This window comes from Bombyx mori, chromosome 7 (genome assembly GCF_030269925.1).
Source record: "Bombyx mori chromosome 7, ASM3026992v2".
Taxonomy (NCBI): Eukaryota; Metazoa; Arthropoda; class Insecta; order Lepidoptera; family Bombycidae; genus Bombyx; species Bombyx mori.
Window position 1 is genome coordinate 4292166 of NC_085113.1, and position 25033 is coordinate 4317198.

The 25033-nt window shown below is 36.9% G+C and overlaps 1 protein-coding gene across 1 annotated transcript in view; it reads right to left on the bottom strand.

The window, feature by feature from the left end:
- Positions 1 to 22565, bottom strand: part of trh (trachealess) — a gene marked incomplete at its 3' end in the record, with an annotated part of 78739 nt that extends 56174 nt beyond the window's left edge. Inside the window, 1 exon segment of the mRNA NM_001043365.1 lies at positions 22166 to 22565. Coding sequence (NP_001036830.1) covers positions 22166 to 22365 — 200 coding nt within the window. The 5' untranslated portion in view covers positions 22366 to 22565.
- Between the last annotated feature and the right edge of the window lie 2468 nt (positions 22566 to 25033).

A 25033-nucleotide genomic window follows, 5' to 3' on the forward strand; every position in this document is an offset into this window, starting at 1 on the left:
TCCGCTACATATGAAGCAGAAAAAAGCGTGCTTAAAATAAATAATAGTTTAAAAAAACTAACAAAATACGCTTTTATAGAAAATCCAACAAAAAAGCGTGGGGTATAAGTAGTTATTCATAAAATATTTGTAACTACTTATACCGTGCACCCAATATTTATAACGCTTTTTTACAATAAAATCATTTTTTCTTACACTATTTTTAATTCAAATTTATTCTTATTATCTTATTTTCTATAAAAGTGTATTTTGTTAGTTTTTTTAAACTATTTTTTTTTATTTTTTAGTTGAATTTCAATGTTTTCAATTTTTATTTTTTTTATTTTTTTTTAAATATTGTATTGTCGAAATTTGATATACTTATTAAGGACCGATCTCCTTAATAAGTATACCAAATTTCGAGTTAATCCGACGTTTTGAAGGGGTTCAAAATCATGTTCAAAGATTCCGTTACATACTAACATACGTAGGTACACCTGAAGCTAATAAAAGCGTATTAAAAACGATGCGTCTTCTGAGGTATAATCTAAAGTTTGTTAAACTAAGCGTAATTAACTTGACGGATTCTCGAATAAGATAAAGGAATAGGGCATTCGCTTAACCAGCTCCTCGTACATTAAGCTAGCTCGCCGCCTCGACATCAGCGAGAACTTTACGGCTTGGGGCGCTAAACAGTGCTCAGTAAGCGAACTCTTGATGGGTCCAGTTTACGATCGAACGCGATTACACCAGTCCCCATGAGTCGCCCGGTTTATTGTCACCTGAGTAAGGCCATTTTGTAATAGAACGTGCTTCCTTTATAACGTTAAGAGATGTCCGGTTTCGTCTAGATGTCACGTGACTTCAAGCTTAATAAAGATTGAAGACAGACGTCAAAAATCTTGAAAACATCTCAAATATATAGTGTATTAAAATTTGTATTTACATTTTACATTTGAAATCAAACCAGTTTGATTTGATTTGATTTGACATTGTTACTAAATATAAAAAGGGAAATATAGATAAACCTCCAGTGTACTAATTAATACCTACGTGCAAACAGTCAATTGTTTTTAGCAAAAAATCCAAAACAGCTAAATGACATTTTGGATTCAATAACATATAAATCGCGATTCAAACCGATATCGTTTCAAAACCCCATACTGAATTCCCGGTCCTTATCATTTTAATGGCCTCCTTGGGATTAATAACGTTTAAAATATAAAGAAAACGTAAACAAAACCCCTTTGTGTGCCGATCTTGTTTGCCGATAACTACGTAAACGGCATAAAACTATAAGATTCCGCTTGATTTAAGGTTCGGAGTCGAGGGGCGTTGGTCAGTTTTAAAGGGGAGTTTAAATATAAATTAAAGCCAACGAAGGGTCGAGAAGTTTTTTTTTTTTATATTTGTGGCGGGTAGCCATCATACAACGCGAGATATTTTGATAGATGCCTGAATCTCGCTTACGACATTTTCAAGATAAGCCCATATATACAAGTTCCGAACAACAAAATTCGGACCGTCGGTCTACGGAGCAAATATCATGCGCTCGGTGGAAGATCTTCCTTTCGTCGTATGTTCCTACATATTGAGGGTTTACTGGTGGTCCTGAGGCCTTTCCAGTTTCACCGGGACAGGTGGGCGAGCAAGAGCTCAGCCGGGATTGGGGGGCTTTGCTAACAGCTACCCGAGGGCCTCCAAAAGAGACCTAACAACACAAGAGTAGTTGCTTCGCGAATGAATCTACTACCGGGTAGGAATCGCGACTCGCTGAGAAGATCCGGCGAGAAACTCAGTGAGCTAAGGACGAGAAGTACTCAAACCGCTACCGTTCCTAAATATTCTAGAGCTATTAGTAGATATTTAAAATGCTACCCAAAATTGACAGTGGGTGATTCCCGGTCATGTTTCGCCTCGGAATTACAGATGTGACTTGAAAACATCACTAAAGCCTTGTTCGGATTAGGCGAGTATTTTAGTCGAGTACCGAGTAATTTAGTAGCTAAATGTGTCTGAGCACCAAAAATTTAGTCGAGTAGGTTTGTAAATAATTTAGTCAAGTCAATCCATTTTGTTCTATTTTTTCGGGCGAGTAGCGAGTAGTTTAGCCACTAAATTACTCGGTACTCGACTAAAATACTCGCCTAGTCCGAACAAGGCTTAAGTGACAAAATAAATGACGTAGGTATGCTTCAAACTTTTTAAACTTATTATAATACTATATAGCTCTTTATTGATTCGTAAGTCTATCCTATTGAAGGCGCTTATCTCGAGCTAAATTGATATTGAATCCCGCTCATATTCTCTTTTAACCACCACGAAACATAATACCAAAAACACCTTTTTTTAAACCATTCATACTTCCCTAGTAGGTACTGTACCAGAAATCTTCACCGAAATAACAAATTGAGTTTCTAAAATCGAATAATCAACGCGTGAACGAAGCAACTAATAGAGCCATGAATATTAATTATTAAATTTTGAACTTTGTACTGGTGGTAGGACCTCTTGAGGGTCCGTGCGGGTAGGTACCACCGCCCTACCTATTTCTGCCGTGAAGCAGTAATGCGTTTCGGTTTGAAGGGCGGGACAACCGTTGTAACTATACTTAAGACCTTTGAACTTATATCTCAAAGTGGGTGACGCATTAACGTTGTAGATGTCTATGGGCTCCAGTAACCATTTAACACGAGGTGGGCTGTAAGCTCGTCCACCCATCAAAGCAATTAAAAAAAAATTGAAATGTTTGTCTTAGTAATAATTTCTGAACGTTTTATTATTCTATCCATTTTTTTTAATTACGTCTCCTTAATTCAAGAAGATTAGTCCTTTAATTAATCACTGTACATTGTATAAAATAAATAATATAATAAACAAGGTAAACTCCATTCAGTTTTGTCCTATCCCATTTTTATGACGAACTCCCTTCATCTTAGAATCGGCTGTCTTTAAGTGGCGATGTACGTGCCCCGACGCCCTGTACACCTGGGAATCGAACCCGCAACTAACGCCTTGACCCTCATAGCAAACAAATGAACCGAATTGCACCTTGCGGCCATAGACCTAGAGCTAAAAACGCTATAGCATTATACATGTACTGGTCAGTGTTGATTGGTATGTTTCGTTTTTAAAACGCACTATGTACTTTAAGGGCGCACAGAGAACACACTCCTAAAACCAAGTGCCGTAAGTTTTAGTATTCCTTGTGCGTTAGAAAAAGAAAAAAAAATCCCTTGCAAATTGAAACAGGAGACACCGGCAGGAAAGAAGCCGGAATCGAACTTAGTACCGGTCGTAAAAGACGTATACGCAACCGTGTCGTACGGTTAATGTGTCCTGGAAAATTGAGTTGTGCCCGGTCGGGAAATTAGCTCTCCCCGGGGAGCGGGTCACGCTCATAGTTCAATATCACATTGCGTAATGGTATTGAGCTACTTACGTATTTGTATAAGCTTATTTGCTTTTAAATTTAAAAAAAAACAATGTTTTTATTAGCTAGGTAGGTTACTAGTTAAACCGGACCACGCTTGTGACTATCTCTAAACAGTGGTACGTGGGAACATTAACCTTTCGAAGTGCATTGCGAATGAACAGCATTTTCATGTAATATGGGTCAAATCTTCTCTGGTGGCGGATTCTGATGCAATAACCTCAAACTAGTGACCTTGAAGTCGCCGTGGCCTAAAGGATAAGACGTCCGGTGCATTCGTATCTTGCTATGCACCTGTGTTCGAATCCCGCAGGCGGGTAGGTACCAATTGTTCTAATGAAATACGTCTTTAACAAATATTCACAATTGACTTCCACGGTGAAGGAATAACATAGTGTATACACATAACACCGGGTCATTTATAACACAATTTTACTGGTGGTAGGATATATTGATGACCCTCAGAGGTAGATCCAGGCTATATCTGCGTCAATTAGTCCCGCGCTCCAGTCTTATACGATTAAGACTCCGATCCCATTTCTAAGGATGGGTGGCGACAATAATGCAATTTCTATAGATTCCGGTCAAATTATCTAGTTCAATAAAAACATAATCGTCATTAATAACCTGCTGCAAGTCAAGACGACTAACGCACCGGGCGTCTTACCTATAAGGCCACTGTGAAACACCACGAAACGAACCGTTCATATTATCGCTATTAAAAAACATGTCCTTTTCACCAAATAAAAGATCAAACAACATCTGTCACTTAAAACCTCACGGATTACGCCTTAACGTCACAGGTAGCAAAAGCATCAATAAAATCAGTAGGGATAACATTGAAATGTCGACACCTCCGATTAACCCTCCGAATGCACACAATAATAATGTGTATAGCCCAGACGATCCATGGGAATTTTGGAGTATTTTCTACTTGAGCGCTTACGAGTCTAAACACCATCGATTGTTGCGGTTTTAAATCCATCTAATGTGTGCAACGGGTTCACAGAAACTAACCTACATCGGTTTCTACTGAATGATCTTATATCTTATATCGTTTTCTTATCGACGCGGTTTGAAATGAGACTTCAGGAATACGTTTTGATAGCATCGTTAATGCCAATGAACGACGATTGCCACTCAAAAATTAATCCTCATATGTTTTTGAAGCAATTAAAAAAGCTATTTAGAAGACATAAGGTTTTTTTATTCTAAAATGTAAAAAAGCATTCATGGCTCGTCCGATTTTGACCGGTTATGGAAGCTCATGGACATCACGACGAAAATGCCGCTACCCACCTTGTGACATGAGTTGGGAGACTTTATTGTACCGGCTGAATAAGCATTACCGCAAGTAATTACACAAATTATTTGCCAACGCCTTATAATAAAATACCGAGGTATACCAATTTAAAAGCTTCAACTTAATAAGACATTCAATGAAGAATATTGAATTTCATAGGGATAATTTACCGCACAATAATAGTATTTAGTGTATCAAATATGACATAACCCATTGTCAAGTAAAGTGGTTCTTTTACCATAGAAAAACTCAAGTGGAGCTCAATTCGGGCACACAAAATGGGTGACAACAATATGATCCTTAATAATTTCGAGAATTATTATCGTTTTAGGGTTATAAGTACTTATTATGATGTTCTTAAAGGTTTTTTATGATTGTATTATAGGGTTGGATTCCTTGAGAAAATCCGTAATTGATTTGGTAGCTCTGAACATTTGATTTTTTTAAGATACGGCTTAAATTAAAGACCTGAATTCAGTGTTTTCGTCAATTGATGGGTTAGTAGGTACTGTATCTATGGGAAATTTGCTGTTACTGATTTTTTGGGTATTTAGTCAATTCTTAGATAGCGGCTCCGTTTCTATTTGTTATTTTTTATTGCTTCGATGGGTGGTCAAGCTCACGGCCCACCTGATGTGAAGTGGTTACCGGAGCACCATAGACATTTACAACATAAATGCCGCCATCTGCCTTAAGATATAGTTCTAAGGTCTCAGTTTTTTAAATTAAATGGCTGCCCCGCCCTTCAAACCGAAATGCATAACTGTTTCACGGCAGAAATAGGCAGGGATTCAATTATAGAATATGACGGTACTTATTAAAAGCTATAGACGTCATAATGTGAAAGCCACCCACCTTGAGACATGAGGTCTAAGCCTCTGTTATCTCGTTTAAAAGCTATTCTGTTCCTTAATGGTTGAAAATCATGACAGCTTCGCTTACTGCAAGTACAACAATATAACCAACCATCGCTAACTACAAAGGGTGATTGTATTGATTATTACTGCAAGGTATTTTAACCCGTATTTGCTAAGAAAAAATACTTGCTTAAGTAATAAGAGCTACAGATGGTAGGTTTTACTGGTGGTAAGGTAGGACCTCTTGTGAGTCCGTGCGGGTAGGTACCACCACCCTGCCTATTTCTACCGTGAAGCAGTAATGCGTTTCGGTTTGAAGGGTGGGGCAGCCGTTGTAATTATACTTGAGACCTTAGAACTTATATCTCAAGATGGGTGGCGCATTTACGTCGTAGATGTCTACGGGCTCCAGTAACCACTTAACACCAGGTGGGCTGTGAGCTCGTCCACCCATCTAAGCAATAAAAAAAATATAAACAGAAAACTATCTGATCACGCGTTGATATGTATGCCTTTAGTGATATAGCTCATGAAATAAATTCCAAAAAATATATACGGTCATTCGCGTCCCATTTAATCTAATCGTGACTTGTTCAGGTCCGTTTTCTTGACGGAAACTTCTCAAAGGAAATTTACACCCTATAGTGAAGGGTCGTCGAGTTTTCTTTAAAAGCTGGGATATTTGAACCGTTGGAATTTAGTCAAGCGTCCGCTCCCAGGGGCCTCGCGGACCCCACGGTCACTAGGAGGGTTATACGGGTAAATCGACGCATTCTCGCACACCTTATCTGCTAGTTCTTTTCTTACGTTCCGATGCAGAAAAATTTAGATTTTATTATTATTATTTTTTATTGCAAGATTTTATTATTATTATTTTTTATTGCATAGATAGGTAGACGTGGTTACTGGAGCCCATAGACATTTACAACGTAAATGCGCCATCCACCTTGAGATATAAGTTCTAAGGTCTCAGTATAGTTACAACGGCTGCCTCACCCTTCGAACCGAAACGCATTACTGCTTCACGGCAGAAATAAGCAGGGTGGTGGTACCTACCCGTGCGGACTCAAATAATATACGTAATATAATCTATGAGAGGAAGAGATAGAACTAAGAAGAAATGGATGGATTGCGTGAAAGACGATATGTCTAAGAGGAGTGAGCGAAAAAACGATACATGATGAAGGATTATGGAAGGAGAAAGCATGTTGCGCCGACCCCAGGTGACTGGGAGAAGGGCAGGAGAATGATCATGATGATGACGTAATGTATTTTTTAATAATATCCAAAAACACAATTTTTCTTTTAAATTTTACTTTTAGTAGACATACCACCGTGTTGCGTTATAGTTTAAAAAAAATTAAATTGCCTCCCAAATAGTAAAAATAATACTCGAAATTAACACTTTTATTAGATACAATTTTGATGCGATTTGATCTTATTGTTAATCAGAAAGACAGTCATTCCAAACTACCGCTTCTCCGTAGTCCGTTCGCCTAAACCTAAAACTCATTAGAAGCCAGAAAATAAATAATTAACTCCCCAAAGCAAATACTGTATTATTGTCGTCAATTATTATAACCGTTACGGCTTTGCTCTTTTCATCAACAATAAATAAACTAAAATGATATTCTTTCATTCGAAGAGAAACGTATTAAGCGTAAGGGCGACAATCGTAATATTTGACGTAGGAAATGAAAATGTCATCTGCTTATTACGTTTTCGGATTATTGACACGAGTCATCATAATGTTTCATATCGGGACGTGTATTCATTAGAGCGATAGTTCGGAATCGTAGGGACGAATTTGAGATCGGTTATGATTCTCGACCTTACAAAATTCGATATTCATGAATACGTACCTATTAATTATATTATAAACTAGCGACCCGCCCTCGCTTCGCTTCGGAAACATTAAAACACACATGAAACAAAAAAAAAAAAAAAAATGAAAAAAAAGTAGCCTATGTTCATCAGGAACAATGTCGGCTTCTAATGGAAAAAGAATTTTTCAAATCGGTCCAGTAGTTTCGGAGCCTATTCGAAACAAACAAACAAACAAATCTTTCCTCTTTATAATATTAGTATAGATATTTTTTCTTCTAACACTTTATAATTTTTTGTGGTCACCAATGATTAAGGTGTTGTTTATCGACAGTTGAACGTAGTTTTAATTATCGTCTAATTTGTATTAAAAAACAAAAATCAAACATATTAGTATAGATAGAGAAATAACTAACAGGAATAATTTTTCATCACATAACGATAAGGAGCGTTTTAGCAGCGTGCACTGAAAAAAAATAAGATTACAAAGTAACTTTCTTGTAGGAAGTGACAACAATATTATATATAAGGCCGTCAACGCAAAAGTGGACTAAGCATACTATAATTACGAGAGATAATGAGGTTTGAATCTACTTTTACGCTGCTTCGTAGGCAAAAACAATGCGCGTAAAAATAATGTTTACAAAGCCATCTGTTATCTATCAGTGTAACTAGGGATAAGTATTGTTTTAATAGGTTTTAAATAAGGACAAATATGAAAAAAATGTGGGGTAAGTCACTTTTGCGCTGACTGCCTCAATTATAATAACTAGAGGTCCCGCAGTAGTCGAAATTCGACTATAATTAATTGGAATTGTAAGTTTGTACACTATTATGATTGTATTTTATACTTCTATAATCACAAATTTCGCCAAAAATACACTATAAAAAATATTAACAAAGGCAAATAATATTTAATATATTCTCAATTTGACAACAGACGTCAAGAACAAAAGTTTGACAATAAATAGTATGCATGCATGTGTGCGTCAAATACATGGTATGGTGTGTGTAATGTTTTCTTTATTGATTTAATGTATCTTTTATGCATTATTTTAAAAAAATATTAGCATTGTGCACTTCTTCTCTATATTCTCTATAAGTGTGGAAAATTTCATACTCCTCCGTCCCCGCAATTTTCGTAAAAAGGGATACAAAGTTTTTGCTTCACGTATTAATATATAGATACCCTTAGTTAGTTTTTGGTTTATCTTCGAAATATGCACTTTCGAATTATCGTCTCTATCCGGACAGTTTCCAAGTAGAAGACAACTGATCATACCGATAGACAGACAGACAGATAGACAGATACCGCGTGTTTTTTTTTTCTCGTTTTTAACCGTTGCCTGCGGAACCCTAACACGAAATGAAAGCATTCGTTTTGTAACCGTGACGCTTCGCTCCCGTGAGGCAGCTTGACTCGAGATGAGACTAATGTGACTTGGCGAATTTCCGAACGACATCCTCGTAAGACTACACAGCCCTGGTGTCAAATGTTAATGTTACGATGATAAGCAGATTTTAAACCAATTTTCCTTCTTTTAAAAATGAATTTAAAAACTCCACATTGCTTTAATTACCATGGATTAACATGTTAATTAAATAATAATTACTTTTTACGAAAAATATGACTTGTGACAGAAATATAGCGAGAATGATTTCTGCCGTGAAGCAGTAATGCGTTTCGGTTTGAAGGGTGGGGCAGCCGTTGTAACTACACTGAGACCTTAGAACTTATATCTCAATGTAGATGGCGAAATTTACGTTGTAGGTGTCTATGGGCTCCGGTAACCGCTTATTCACCCAAATAAGCAATAAAAAAAGAATGCTCGCGTTGGTACCAGAGTCTTATCTGTTTTCCACGAAGCAATCACTTAAGACACCCGCGTTAATAATCCATTTGAGACTTCAATATTCATTTTAAGTTACGCTTGAAACCTGCGCCGAAAGTGCCTAATATGAGATCTGGAGGGGTTAAGTAATTAGGAAAATAGATAGGAATATAGGTGAGGTCATTGCGACAAGCGGATAGATTCGCTAATATCTAACAATAACGTGGACAATGACAAATAAACGCGACCCGCCCCCGCCCTGTGGGACCGGCGTATTGTACGGACGCCAAATTGCCACTCTTTAGTGCTCTCATAATCACGTCATACCCAATTTTCGTTTGGAACGTGATACGAATAACAATAAGCCGAAATGTTGATTGAATGCAACGACGTAATTAATATTGATAAATTAGTTATACCTGTTTAGAGAAAGAGAGAGATAATACACTTGATTGCACACCAAAACACAATTTACATTCAAAAAACAGTCAAAAAGCAGATACATTTGTACAATAGGCGGTATTATCTTTAAAATATAGCAGGTATGTTGCGGTGTATTAAAGACAATACATTATTAAAGATTTAATTATTATCCTATCCAAATAAAGCAATAAATTTTTGTGAAGGTTGCAATACCTACAATTCGAAGCTACAGCATCTCGTTTTAAGGTTCACATTCGTTTGCTAATTAATAACTATGGATAGTCTAAGCGAAGAATTGATTCGTGACCTGCTAATAGAACTACGACAAACAATAGTTGAGTAACAAAAACTGTCTCCCTTAGAACGGTATTCAATTGTTTTAATGGTAATTGAATTTGAACACAGATCAAGCATTCGTAGCTTGATATCAATGAAATATGCACAAATAATTTGTAATACAACCACATTAAAGGAGTTATTTGTGAAACTATTAAATGTAGCAACAAAACATTTATGATACTTCCAGATCAACATTAACGGATAGAAACCACAAAATATAATGTTCTCAACGAAACAAAGCACCGCTGACCGGTTATTACGACGAAATATATATTTTTTAATGTAATATCGACACGGAACATCTTTGAGCAGATGGAACAGTTATCATTATTATCGAGAAACCTCAAACTTATTATAAATCCCCCATTTCCTTTGAATCTAAAAATACTTAACATGTTGACAATCATATGATCAGCTTTCTCCGGATCTCAAGATATTAAAATGGCTTTTACGTATTGACAAAAAAAAACGCATAGCACAATTTTTTACTGGTGGTAGGACCTTTTGTGAGTCCTCGCGGGTAGGTACCACCACCCTGCCTATTTCTGCCGTGAAGCAGTAATGCGTTTCGGTTCGAAGGGCGGGGCAGCCGTTGTAACTATACTGAGATATTAGAACTTATATCTCAAGGTAGGTGGCGCATTTACGTTGTAGATGTCTATGGGCTCCAGTAACCATTTAACACCAGGTGGGCTGTGAGCTCGTCCACCCATCAAAGCTATAAAAAAAAAAAAAAACAATCCCAATCCAAAACCCAAATCCCAATCCATGTTCCACGCGCCCCTACAAAAAATGACCAATCTGTTTGGATGCGTCGGTACGAGTATGACTAATGACATGAAGACGTTCAGCAAATTGCGTCCACGGGCCGTTGCGAAAGTGGAAAATTGTTTCGTTTATACAAATACCGATGGATTTCTGGATGTGGTTATTGATGAACGAAATAGCCGGGATTTGCGAATAGGTACCTACCCCATGTGTTTTGCGGAATCTCTCGATTTAGTTTCGATATTGTTTAGTGTGTCTCGCAATGACTCGCCACTATAATTTATATAATAAAATTGTATACAAGCTAATTTCCAAAACGGCTGAACCAAATTAGATGATGATGTCTTTATTAATACATCCCTATCTAAACCTGGATTCGGGTTTAGTCTATTTAAAAAACAGAAAGTTTGACATTAAACTAATCATATCGATTTAGGTTAAGAAACAGAACCATAGTTGATATATTATAAAATTGTATACAAGCTAATTTCCAAAACGGCTGAACCAAATTAGATGATGATGTCTTTATTAATACGTCCCTATCTAAACTTGGATTCGGGTTTAGTCGATTTAAAAAACAGAGAGTTTGACAATAAACTAATCATATCGATTTAGGTTAGGAAACAAAACCACAATGAATTAAAACCTATATTTTATTGTAAAGCGTAACAACATTTGGTCGGTGTACCTTTAGACGCTTAGCTAATCAGAAAAAAAAAGGATTACGTCAGTAGATGACTCATTTAACCGAATCAAAACTGGAGTTCATTCAAAAGCCTAAAGGTGCGAAAAGAGAAGGCACCCTAATGCCACATACAAAACTATTGCGAAATTAGCAATACAAAGAAACGGGCCTGCATTCGGAGCCAATTGAGAGCCAATAATAGTTATTTGCGATAATAGGGTTTAGGGTCGGCTACTGACATCTAAGACTGGATTCATAGAGTAACAAAAACGTGGTTTCCCTTGACACAGAGTAAGAATAAAAAAACGATTATATTTTAGTTATATTGGTTACTTTCAAATGTGACCAGGAACTTTTTTGTATCGCCCAATTTAAAATTGTATTTATTTGAAAGTTAACCGGAGCTTACACATACCATTTCTAGACATTACAGTATCAAGTCCTGAGATGTTAATTTATTATTTATTAATTTACTAAAGCTTTATTTCTGTTTTAAAAAAAAACCATAACATTTTTTTAGTAAGAATTCTTTGTAAGCTATGTTAGTTATTTAAAAAACCTAACACATAACTATCAGACATATATTATATATCATTAAATTTTTTTCCTTCCAAGTGCCTACTGCAAAGGTTAAGGCTGATCTTAAATTACTTTTAAATCATATCGTTCTCTGCTGTTTGAAACCAAAAAATTAATGAACGTCCCATATTAATCAGATACCTCAGGCTATCAGTGTTACTGGTGTCGAAAACTCATACGAAACAGGAACATAGACATCCAGATCCCTAATCCCTAAAACCAGGTAATCGAATCCTAACCTTAAAATACAGTACCTTTATTAGTACACTTATTACTCATAAAACCCTATGATAACTAAGAAAGGTATAGGAAAGGTTAAGTTATTACTAAAAAAACAAAATTTCAAATATAAAATGTTCTGTCGTGAACGCTGGCAAATGGTAGAACTAAAAGTAGATTAACAATACAAAGAATTCTCTGCATTTGGGGCCAATTGAAAGTAGCAGTCAATAATAGTTATTTGAGATAATCGGGCTTAGGGTCGGCTGATTGCGCCCCGGGCAGAGTTTTCTCGAGTTTTCGGATGAAAATGCGAAGTGAAATACATTACCATCGCTAAAAATATTCTATATTGTAGGGTAGATGTATATTTATCTTACTTTATCACCTTCTTATTATTTTTCTTTCATCCCCCAAGAGCATAGCGCGACATATTTTTTCTTTCCATACTATCTGATCTATTTAATGCAACAAAAGTGATATCTCATTTGATAGGTATATGGTCCAAATATTTTCGTCAAAGAATGAAAATTGATGCAACATATTTATTATCCCTCCAAATTACGTACTGATTTTTATCTATGTGATATATAAATCGCGGGACCACTTTCAAAACCTATCTCAGTATCTTTGTTGATTGGCTATGAGATCTCATTAGCGTAATTGGCCGAAGTCTCATAGCGTTCTATAGCACTACAACTTAAATGCCGTCATCTGTGCCTTGCAATAATGACCAACCGACACTGTGTGGCTATATTAACCTATTTTATTACCATAATTCCAACTTAGAATCAAAATATGCCACCATCCGTTGAGACAGAAACTTATGGTAAAAATATTACTACCATAAGCGTTATGACAAGACAACGAATAGTACCTATACTTGTATCTTTTGATAATAATTTGGGAGCCTTCTATAAATCACTTTTGCACGTTTTGAGAACTTCTGGTTCAGTACTGTACCCTCCTCTGGACACATACCTAAGTGTCCCTGCATTGATTCTACGCATCATATTATTCCCACCACCACAACACCTCTGTATTTATCTTATATTTTTATATACCTCTGAATTTCTTATTTTCTGTAAACAACACAAGAGTATCACAACATTGACTTTATCATTTTAATCGCTCATTCAACATCCCATTTATAGTTTTCCAAGGCCAAAACATACCGTAAAAGATTCGACACAAAAATCCGAATCCATCATTATGGAGTTCAACCCCCGCTCAATTCAACCCTAAAAGAAGGAATTAAAACAACAGGGGTCGCTACAAAAGTTCATTGATGAGGTAAAAGGGCCCTAATAGATCATTTTCGGGACACTTGTCATGGGTTAAATCTAACTGACCAATCGATTATGATACATTGTTTACTCCGAATGCATTCTCTATCATGAACGTATGGGAGTATCAATCACTTTAAATTTCCTATAGATACATTAATCAGTTTTGGTGTTTTAAAACTTTTATACGCGAGAAGTTGGATAATACTTATTACTAGAGGTCCCGCAGTAGTCGAAATTCGACTATAATTACTTGGAATTGTAAGTTTGTACACTATTATGATTGTATTTTATACTTCTATAATCACAAATTTCGCCAAGGCTACACTATAAAAAAATATTAATAAAGACAAACAATATTTAATCTATTCTCAATTTGACCACAGACGTCAAGAACAAAAGTTTGACAATAAATAGTATGCATGCGTGTGTGCGTCAAATACATGGTATGTAGTGTGTGTAATGTTTTCTTTATTGATTTAATGTATCTTTTATGTATTATTTTAAAAATATATTAGCATTGTGCACTTCTTCTCTATATTCTCTAAAAGTGTGGAAAATTTCATGCTCCTCCGTCCGCGCAATTTTCGTAAAAAGGGATACAAAGTTTTTGCTTCACGTATTAATATTATAATTGTCAATGTGCAGCAGTCCCTATCTAAATATAAAAGTATATCATCAAGTAGGGTATAATAAATAAAAAAGTTGAATATTAAGAAAACGGAGATTGTAATTTCATTGCACAATTACCTATAAAAATGTTGAAAGAAAAGCAATAAAAACCGGTGTAACCGCAGACACAAATCGGTTGATCTGTTTGATATTTTATTTTTTTCAAAAATCGTTTTTTCGACTCTTATTCGATTCTATAATGACGGATAATTCGGTGGTTAGCGGTAATCGATATAGTTTTTAAGGGCTTTTTCTTAAGATTTTATTGTATTGTAAGTAATATTAGTAACAATTCAAGCGTTTTAAAATATTTATTTGTTATTTATACAACAACATTCACGATTACATCTCAGCTAATTTTCTACGAATAAGATCAACTTGAAGTCGAACTTTTTTTTATTTTTTTGTTGCTTAGATGTGTGGACGAGCTCACAGCCCACCTGGTGTTAAGTGGTTACTGGAGCCCATAGACATTTACAACGTAAATGCGCCACCCATCTTGAGATATAAGTTCTAAGATCTCAGTATAGTTACAACGGCTGCCCCACCCTTCAAACCGAAACGCATTACTGCTTCACGGCAGAAATAGGCAGGGTGGTGGTACCTACCCGCGCGGACTCACAAGAGGTCCTACCGAACTATAATCGATAATCGAAAATCGCACGTAAAAGCAAATTGTGTTTAAGGTTTGTTACCCATATGAAACATTTGGCTGGCTTAGAATGGAAACGCGACCCAAAACGTTGACCCTAAGTCTTCGGTCATAACAGAGCAGCGGAATAGTTATATCGCCTAGTGTTACGAGAAGTTTTGTCCGTCTATCGGCGCGGTAAAAACTGGAATGGATGGAGTGCGCGACGAATCGTCGTGAGTCAGCGTTTATGGTAGCTACTGATTGACTACTGGGCGATACAGGAGGTTTTATATTTTAACTGTTTTGTCACATAAAAGGACTTTTGAAGGCCAATCTATACCTGTGGTTAGAAGCCGATGTATTCCTATCGACTTACTCTGGTGTGTACTCAGGATGGTGATACATAACCTTGCAGATTAGTGAATCCTGCGGATTCGTGAAAATGGGGAATAGGAAATCCTGCCTATTTCTGCCACAAAGCAATATACGATCCCTTTTGAAAGGTAAGGCAATCGTTGTACCGTAAAAGCTGAGACTTAGAACTCAAGTCTCGAGGTGGGTGGCGACATCTACGTTTTTGATGTCTAGAGGCTCCGCTAACCATTTAACTCGTCCATCAATTCAAGCAATAAAAAAGACCCAATATTTGCTATATTTTATAAGCGTTATTAGTAGTTGGTTGGTACGGTTCTCTTCTATGTAGGTACGATCTTTACGCCCTTTTCTAGAGGAGAAAATTAAATAGAGAAAATTAAACTTTGAGATTTAGTGAATAGATGGATTAATAGATTAGATTGTGATTAAATAATAAATCAATTTAAAAAAGTTTCACGTTATTTGTCATTTGCGTATTAAGATTACGGTACGAGTCAATGAAAATAAAAACGTAACTTTCAATAAAACACAGCCTGTACGGGCATGCAATAAAAAAGTAACAACAAGACAATTTGTAATAGATCCATACACAGAAGAAGGGCCGTCTGAGGTTAAACCAAACCAATTTTGCTTATTGATGACCCGAAAAATATCATTAATGCGACGTGTTAGAGTCAAAAATGGGTTGCGCATTATTCATTGGGCGTCTGATTAATTTTGTTGACACCAGAGCACCAATCTCGAGTGCATTGTAGACAGATAATGCCTACTTATTATTTAACCCGGATATTTGATATTGAGTTTTTCGGAACGTGAATTGTTTTTTTTTGTTTGTTTCAAACTTACTGTATATTATTATGTACGGATTATGACATGCTTTTGTTAGCACTTTTGCGCCACTTTGAGAAGGCGGCACGACATGAGATCCCTCTTGTCCACTGGGAATTACATACCCGATCCTGTAGACCGAATGGTAAATAGTCGACGTCACCCAAAACACGTCATTACGGATCCTCCCGGCCCATTAACGGTGTTTTTAGATACCACAAGCACCGGGCATTATAACCCGTCGCTTGCGACGAAGGGCTCGTCGAGCGAATTAACCCATAGACACAGCCCACTGAGTTTCTCGCCGGATCTTCTCAGTGGGTCGCGTTTCCAATCCGGTCCAATACTTGAAGCACTGCTCTTGCTAGGACCACCGTTAGCAATACTTCGGTTTGAGCCCCATGAGCTCACCTACATGTTAGTGCGAAGATGAAATAGCCTCTCAAGACTATCAGCATAGGTAGGGATAAAAGCCAGCGCTTTTTATTCTAAACCGATAAAGGTTTTGTGATTCACGAACATCGATTTTAGAATTGCATTTTGTATATTATAGCTCGACTATTAGAACGGTTGTTTACAAGCTTTCAGCTTTAGAAGATAGTAATGTATGTGTAACAAAAAAAATTAATACGTTTTGTAATATAATAATTTCAATGATGACTTAAAAACCTCACATACGACCGAATGAACGACACATTGTTCTCTTGATAATGAATAGGTTAATTAATTTACATAAACCGTTGTCGCTTACTCATCTCATATTGTTATCAATTTATTTTAAATCAAGTCATGAGCTGTCATGATTTTGCGACAAACAACAATCTAGAGGCGAACATTATTTCGATGCTGTACTGTTTATGTTTTTGTAACAGATATTAACAACATTCCCATAGACACAGCCCACTGAGTTTCTCGCCGGAACTTCTCAGTGGATCGCGTTTCCGATCCGGTGGTAGATTCTGTGAAGCACTGCTCTTGCTAGGGTGAACGTTAGCATCACTTCGGTTTGAGCCCCGTGAGCTCACCTACTAGCTAAGGTTACGCTGAAATAGCCTCTCAAGGCTAGGTAGGGAAAAAACAACATTTTTATCTTGTTTATTGTGAAGTTTACTAAAAATACCCCCAAAGAATTTATGCAAATAATTACTAAAGATCAATTTATGTATGATTAACGATTTTAAAAGCACCACAGTCTAAGAATTTCGTTTGTCGGTGAAACTTGTTGTATAACTTATATAAGTGACGAAAGTGTGTTGAGTTTTGATCATAAAACATTTTTAAACAACACAGAAGGGTTATTATAACCAACATTTAACTTAAAGACGTGTTACACATTTTATTCACGCTCTTTATTTTCCAATCAAAATACTTTTGTTAAGCGGATGTTCCTACTCTTTAGATTTCTTTATTTTTTTCAGATAAAATTCTCTTTAGTTATTTTTTGTGTGTGCTTTAGATATTTTGATGAAGTGTGAAAGGGCCCTTGTTTTGAGATTGAGTCAATTCAGGTTTTTGTGATGATGTAAAAAGTGGAAGACTTCAATTCTTTGTTATTACACTGGTAGTAGTATGTAGCTACGATGTGACTACAGTGTTAAGAGGTTTCTAATAAGACTATGTTATATCTGCCGCAAATAGTAATCCAGTTTACAGAGGGGCTAGGTTTAATGCTGTAGGTATACAATTCAAATGATACCCAATTATAATACCAATTATTTTATTGCATAGATGGGTGAATGAGCTCACAGCTCAACTGGTGTTAAGTGGTTACCAGAGCACATAAACATCTACAATGTACCCAACCACCTACCTTGAGATATGTGTTCTAAGTTCTCAGTATAATTAGAACGGCCACCCCACCCTTCAAACAACATTGGTACACAAAATTGGTACCCGCCAGCGGGATTCGTACACCGGTGCATCGCTACATACGAATGCACCGGACGTCTTAGTCTTTAGACCACGACGACTATATAACGGAAGTATACTATCAAATAAAATTAAATGATTCTTTAACAAAACGTGATTTTTAAAGCTTAAAATTAACAAAGACAGACTCCTGCGTGCCGCATTTAAATAGTTATAAGACTTAAGTGTAACAAGTTTAGTTCTTTGTTGAGTAAAAAAGCAATTATATATTGACCTATCTTAAGAAACCATTTGATGAGAACAAGGTAGCATGAGTATTTTTTTTCCTACCTATTCACTGGTAGCCTAGGGGTCTATTACAATTTTTTACAGACGGGTAGGTGAGCTCCCAGGCTTAACCTGAGAAAATTTACCAATACCAGCCTTCTCAAGAGCGGTGTTTTGCTGAATTTGTTACCGGATCGGAATCGCGACCCACTGTGAAGCATGAGCATAGCCTATTAGTGAAACAGTAGTTTTGTAGGCAGCGGCTTGGCTCTGTCCCTGGCATTGCTAAAGTCCATGGGCGACGGTAACCACTCACCATCAGGTGGGCCGTATGCTCGTCTGCCTACAAGGGCAATAAAAAAAATCGAGCAAGATTTAGGTAATAGTTGTAACCGCATAATCTCTTTTACAATGCTTTTGGCGGGAAATAAGATGTCAAAAACGTTAATCCCCGTACTGAAAGATGTTATGACGTTGAAACTCAATTTTTAGCTAATAGCTATTGCATTGACATACACCAAAATAACAGTGTATTTTTCGATCGATATTTTTTAATTTAAGAGACTTGTTAATTTTCTATTTGTATTACGAAACATTTAACGGCCGTCTGGTGTAGTGGTAAGTGAAATGGTCACTACACAAGGGGGTCGCGGATTCGAATCCCGCCAAGGGAAGATATTTGTATGATAAATATAAATGTATTTTCCAGGGTTATGGATGTATATTAAATATATGTATGTGTATAATAAAAATCTTACATTTATATCCGTTATCTGGTACCTGTAACACAAGTTCTTTACGAACTTATCACGGGACCAGTTAACGTGGCGTGATTGTTAGTAAATATTTATTTATTATTATTATTATTTATTTATTAGAAATATTATAAATGTCAACCAAAAATTTTGTTTTTTAAAATACGAAACGCACGTAATTTTTGAACGAGCGAAAGCATTTTCGTCGACAGTTAAGTCAAGGCCTCCGGTCCGGTTGTTGCGATACAAGTTTTCTGTAACCGCGTAATACACGTAACGCTAACAGTCGTCAATGGAGCCGGCCTTTGAAGTCGCCCGTGTGCCGCGACCAAACGATCTTGATACTTTATGTATGTACTAATAGGGGAATACGTTCGAGCTAAATGCGTTCATGACTATTTATGCGTAGGCGTTATGGAAGATCTTGTTGAAGTTGTATTTGTTTTTATAGCTTTTGTTTCTCTCTCTCTCTCTCTCTCTCTCTCTCTCTGTTCTATGTAAAACAAATCTTATTTAGCTAACCTCTGTGTTAATGAAATTGTGGTAAGAAACACGTTATGATTATACTTTTGATTTGAATCCAGCACGTACTAAATTAAAGCATCAATTTATTAAATCCCCTATAGAAATATTTAGAATCTCGAACTTGTGACACGAACGTGACAAACAATATAATAAAACATTTTTTTTTTTTTTAAAAACACCAATTAGACTTAGTCGCGACGAAACAACGTGTTAGCACCGTTGAATTCGTGAACCACACAAAACTCATTACAAAGCAAATATATTACGGCAGTTTTCGAGGTAGGTAAGTACCTACCTAAACGACAAATTGCCGAGGTGAACCTGATGTTTTGATATCGTGGTTCAAAAATAAAAACCAGTGATATTAATCTCTGTGACTGGATAGATAATTTTTAACAATTGAAGTAGTTATTTTTGTTGTCGCAATTTTTTTTGTTCGAGATATACAATATTTGAGTCAGTTATATGTAAGTATCCTAGCTAACGTTTAAATTTTCGAATGTTTTTTTCTTTTTTTGTAATAAACGCAAAAGAATTTCTGTAAATTAAACGGTTGTCTGGAAGAGATCGCTTTTAGCGATAAGACCGCCTATTGTACAAATGTATCTGCTTTTTTGATTGTTTTTTGAATGTAAATTGTGTTTTGGTGTGCAATAAAGTATATAATATAATAGTTTAACGGCCGTCTGGTGTAGTGGTAAGTGACATGGTCACTACACAAGGGGGTCGCGGGTTCGAATCTCGCCAAGCGAAGATATTTGTATAATAAATATAAAATGTATTTTCCAGGGTTATGGATGTATATTATATTTTATATATGTATGTGTGTAATAAAAATCTTACATTTATTTCCGTTATCTGGTACTTGTAACACAAGTTCTTTACGAACTTAGTACGGGACCAGTTAACGTTGCGTGATCGTTAGTAAATATATTATATTTATTTATTATTATTTATTTATTATTTTCTCTCTCTAAACGCAATTTTTTTTGTCTTAGTTCGCCTTCCACTCACAACATTTCGACTTACTCTATATTCATTTAATACTGAAGTTTCAACGCAGCAATGTCACCTTGTTACCAAACTGAAAGATTTTCGACAATGCGCGCTTCAGAAGCCTCCCCTTAATTTGGATGGCACGATCAAAACAATACCAGATACGATTTGAAAGACGAATCATTTAGGTACGTGATCCGTCGCGTTTTAGTGTGCTTACAATACTGCGTGGTACGGCAACTGTCATGACGCGATAATAATCTTAATTTTTATATGTAACTCGTTCCGACCACGCTTCGACTCGACGACTCGGTCGACTCTACAAGATTACGTTTCAAAGCCTTCAAATATGATGAATACGATATGAATAATTGCGGGCAGTAGTTACTTTAGACTCAAAATCGCAGTAGGCTAAATTGTACGCGGTTAATGATATGTTGATAGCACGGAATTAGGTGTGAGAGCAATTGTAGAGTGATTCACTAGCGGTACAATTCAGGATGCCAGTCGTGAGCATTTGTGAGCCTGACTCACTTTGCGTATTACTATGTGTTTAGGACTTCGAAAATAAAGCAGCTCTTTTACATTAAGCTTTGATAGTAGAAATACAAGTGTCGTTTCAAAGCCTTCAAATATGATGAATACGATATGAATAATTGTGGGCAGTGGACACTTTAGACTCAAAATCGCAGTAGGCTAAATTGTACGCGATTAATTATATGTTGATAGCACGGAATTAGGTGTGAGAGCAATTGTAGAGCGTTTCACTAGCGGTACAATTCAGGATGTCAAACGTGAGCATCTGTGAGCCTGACTCACTTTGCGTATTACTATGTGTCTAGGACTTCGAAAATAAAGCAGCTCTTTCACATTAAGCTTTGATAGTAAAAATACAAGTGTCGTTTCAAAGCCTTCAAATATGATGAATACGATATGAATAATTGTGGGCAGTGGACACTTTAGACTCAAAATCGCAGTAGGTTAAATTGTACGCGGTTAATTATATGTTGATAGCACGGAATTAGGTGTGAGAGCAATTGTAGAGTGATTAACTAGCGGTACAATTCAGGATCTTAAACGTGAGCATCTGTGAGCCTGATTCACTCTGCGTATTACTATGTGTTTAGGACTTCGAAAGTAAAACAGCTCTTTCACATTAAGGTTTGATAGTAGAAATACAAGTGTCGCAAACGAACGCAAACATTTCTATTGTTTCTTTATTGCTCTTTTTTTTTGTGTGTATTATGTAAGAGTACGTACAATGACAAAACTTCATCACTGACTGTTATTACACTGTGGCCGCGATAACAATCAGAAAACATATTTTCGACGGTAATTTCGCTGTTTTACGTTTGGTCATTTAGCGTTTTTTTTTTTTTTTTGTTCTCTCGTGTCATTCACATAACGTCGAAATATCGCTGCTTACAAATCACTTGACGCTGTTAAAACTTAGACCTTGTAAGAGTAAAAGTAATGTAATATTTACGATATTCAAAGGAAATTCATAGAAGCACATGCGAAATTAAATAAAAAAGCAAATAATATAAAAACAATTGATAACAACACTACAATTGGTCTTTCGTAACAACTTGTTAGCGTTTCAAGATAACTAACTGTGTTTAAAGTTTTTAAATAATAAAAGCTATACGTCAACAAGTCATTCGGTAGAACAAAAGTAACTATTAAATAAAAATATAAAAGAAAAAAAGAAACGTGCCCAGGTTCGAGATGCGATTGGTTGGATGCTTGTTGCTGCCGACAGATATCCGGGCTTGTCTGTACGAACCAGGAATGGGTGAAGGCCGGGTTCAGGCCTGGATTCAAACCGGATCCTGGCCCGGGCAGCCCCATCACTCCGGGCAAACCACCGGGCCGCTGGTGGTGATGAAAACCAGCGGATGCCACCGCGTAGTCCATCGCTACCGCTTGATACGGCAACATCGTCACAACACTTAGTACAAAAACTTTATTCCGGCGTTACAGTTCCGAAAAGTTCCCGCGCATACTCCATATTTAATTTCACGCAAACGATCAAGATGTGTCGGTCAGCGGATAAATTCAAAACTGTTCCATTTTCAAATTTATAAACACAATTTCTGGGATTTTGATTCTTCGATCCTTTGGCCCGAAATTCAACACAGTCTATACAACGTCACTGTCCAATAAGGAAATGTCACTTTGAAATCAGAAGTCGCGGGACCTCGCAGTTGGAACAACGTTTCAGGCGAAGACGTTTTCAGTTATCAAACAAACGCCCGTTCTATTTTCGTGGCCGATCATTTACGGGGCTAGCTATTCACAGGGGAAAAGTCACGCACAGCCACCCACTTAATAAATATTCTGGGCATATATCCGTTTTTACGCGGACGTGACTGGCGGGATACTGTCCGATTTTCACGTACAGAACGCGCGGCCGATTATCGAAAACAGTTGCATGCGTCCCCCTCCTACGGGCACGAACGTGCAACTGAAACCAAGCACGCGCGCCAAACGCGACTCTATCGCACTCAGCCCAGACACCCGGGAGCTGACTCCGTTCGGCAATCAGAGAGGGACGCACCTATACGCGCGACGCGTCACGCGGCATCGATCGGACGTCATCGGCGAGTTAAAAGCCTGCGTCGTTACACGGCCCGTAATAGGCGGTTACGTGATTGGGCGTGGCCTGACCTATTAAGTTGAATTGTCGCACGCTGATTGGTTGAAATTGGTAGTAGTCGACTACGTGATATGTTCAGGAATACGTTTATAGCTCGCGCTTATAGAATATAATAAGTGAGTTGTAGGTTGGATGCGCGCCAGTAGCGAGATGCGCCTTGTTGCGGTCTGGGTCCGGATCCGCGTAATGATTTTTAATTATAGCATCTGGGTACCGTTGATGGGATAGTATTACGTGTTCAGTTCACTGCTGAATAATACGAGTAGCTTGAATAGGTTGAATGAATGTTTGCGTTGGGCGTGGTCCGGGACGGTTCAACTGCGTACTGGTTCATTGATTGATAACGCCGTACTCTTTAGAGGGTTAAGATAACATTCACACCTAACACGGTTTACGGACTAAGATTTGGTACGAGTATTGAGTTTGAAAAAAAAAGTCCCTTTCCATTTATTTCAAGCAACCAAATGTATAATCACCGTCGATAATGTCATAAAGCTAACGTTTACGACAAAAACACCAACTCTATATTTAGGTGCCTTCGAATTTATAAAGCAATAGGTATGCTATAGGTATTCAAGTTTTTTTTTACAGATGCTACAATCTCTAGTTGAATCTCAGTCATAATTTGAGCAGTTTTTACAATTAGACATGGAAACCATAATACAATACGAAAGCAAGCTTCAAGTTATAAGACATAAGATCGAAATTTCATCAGCAACAGAACAAACAGCTCTTTTTTACCCACAAACTTTATAAAGCTTGCCTGAAAGCTATCGCTTTACGTACAACATCATTTAGAGTGAAAACAAACGATCGTACACTGATAAACAATGATTAGCCACAAATGACGTCATTTCACAGTTGAATGTTCGTTATTGAAGTTCCATTACAAGCAGCCCTATAGATTGTTTTCTTATTATTCAGCTGTCGTCTAGAGTATTGGTACAATATGTCTCCTGCCTTCCATTAGTGGCTGAAACGTCGATCCTAGTTCAAATGTTTACGTGATCTTACCACTAGTGAATAATGTCCGACAGTGTATTAACACGTGTTCCCTCGATCTGGTCCAATCAATAATAGTCGCAGTTAAAGTTCACTCACGTATAGGGGCCCCGTTTCTGTGGCCTTCCTTGGCTCAGCTGATCCATTGCAATCGAGCAGATCCCGATTTATATCGTTCATGAACTAATTTCAGGGTCGATGAAAGAACTACATAGTTATTGAGTTAGTTGTTTAATGTCTCGATTCCACATTGATTTTTTCCGTTCGTGTTTAGTCGTTTTCAACTTTTCAATTTATGTTTAGGTATAGGGTGTTCCAATATGAGATGTAAAATAAAATCGATTTTTTTAGGGAAGTAAAGTAAAATCGATTTTTTTGGGGAAATCATGGGATGTTTATTTGGTTTTAGAGAGGAGGGCGTTTCATTAATATTAATGCACAGACACAGCCCACTGAGTTTCTCGCCGGATCTTCTCAGTGGATCGCGTTTCCGATCCGGTGGTAGATTCTGCGAAGCACTGTTCTTGCTAGGGTTAGTGTTAGCAACTTCATCAGGTTAGAGCCCCGTGATCTCACCTATTGGTTCTGTCAATCTAGTATAACCCCTCGAGGCTACTAGAATAATTAGGAAAAAAAATGGCCGCCACTTGCTTGGAACATATTTTTTTCATAAAATTTTCAATTACCGATTCGGAGATTTACGGCCTCATGCACTCGATAACTTTACGAGTTCCATCTTCTTCTGAGATCTTCTATCGATTGCTGATCATTGATATAGACATTATTTAACGCAGCCTCAAATATACCGTAACGTTAAAAAACAAACAATCTAAATGTATTACCTAAATGATATGGGTTTTTTGTTTTCTTTTGTTGTGTGAATACAGATTTTGGTTTGGAGTAAAATACTGTATTAAATTCGAT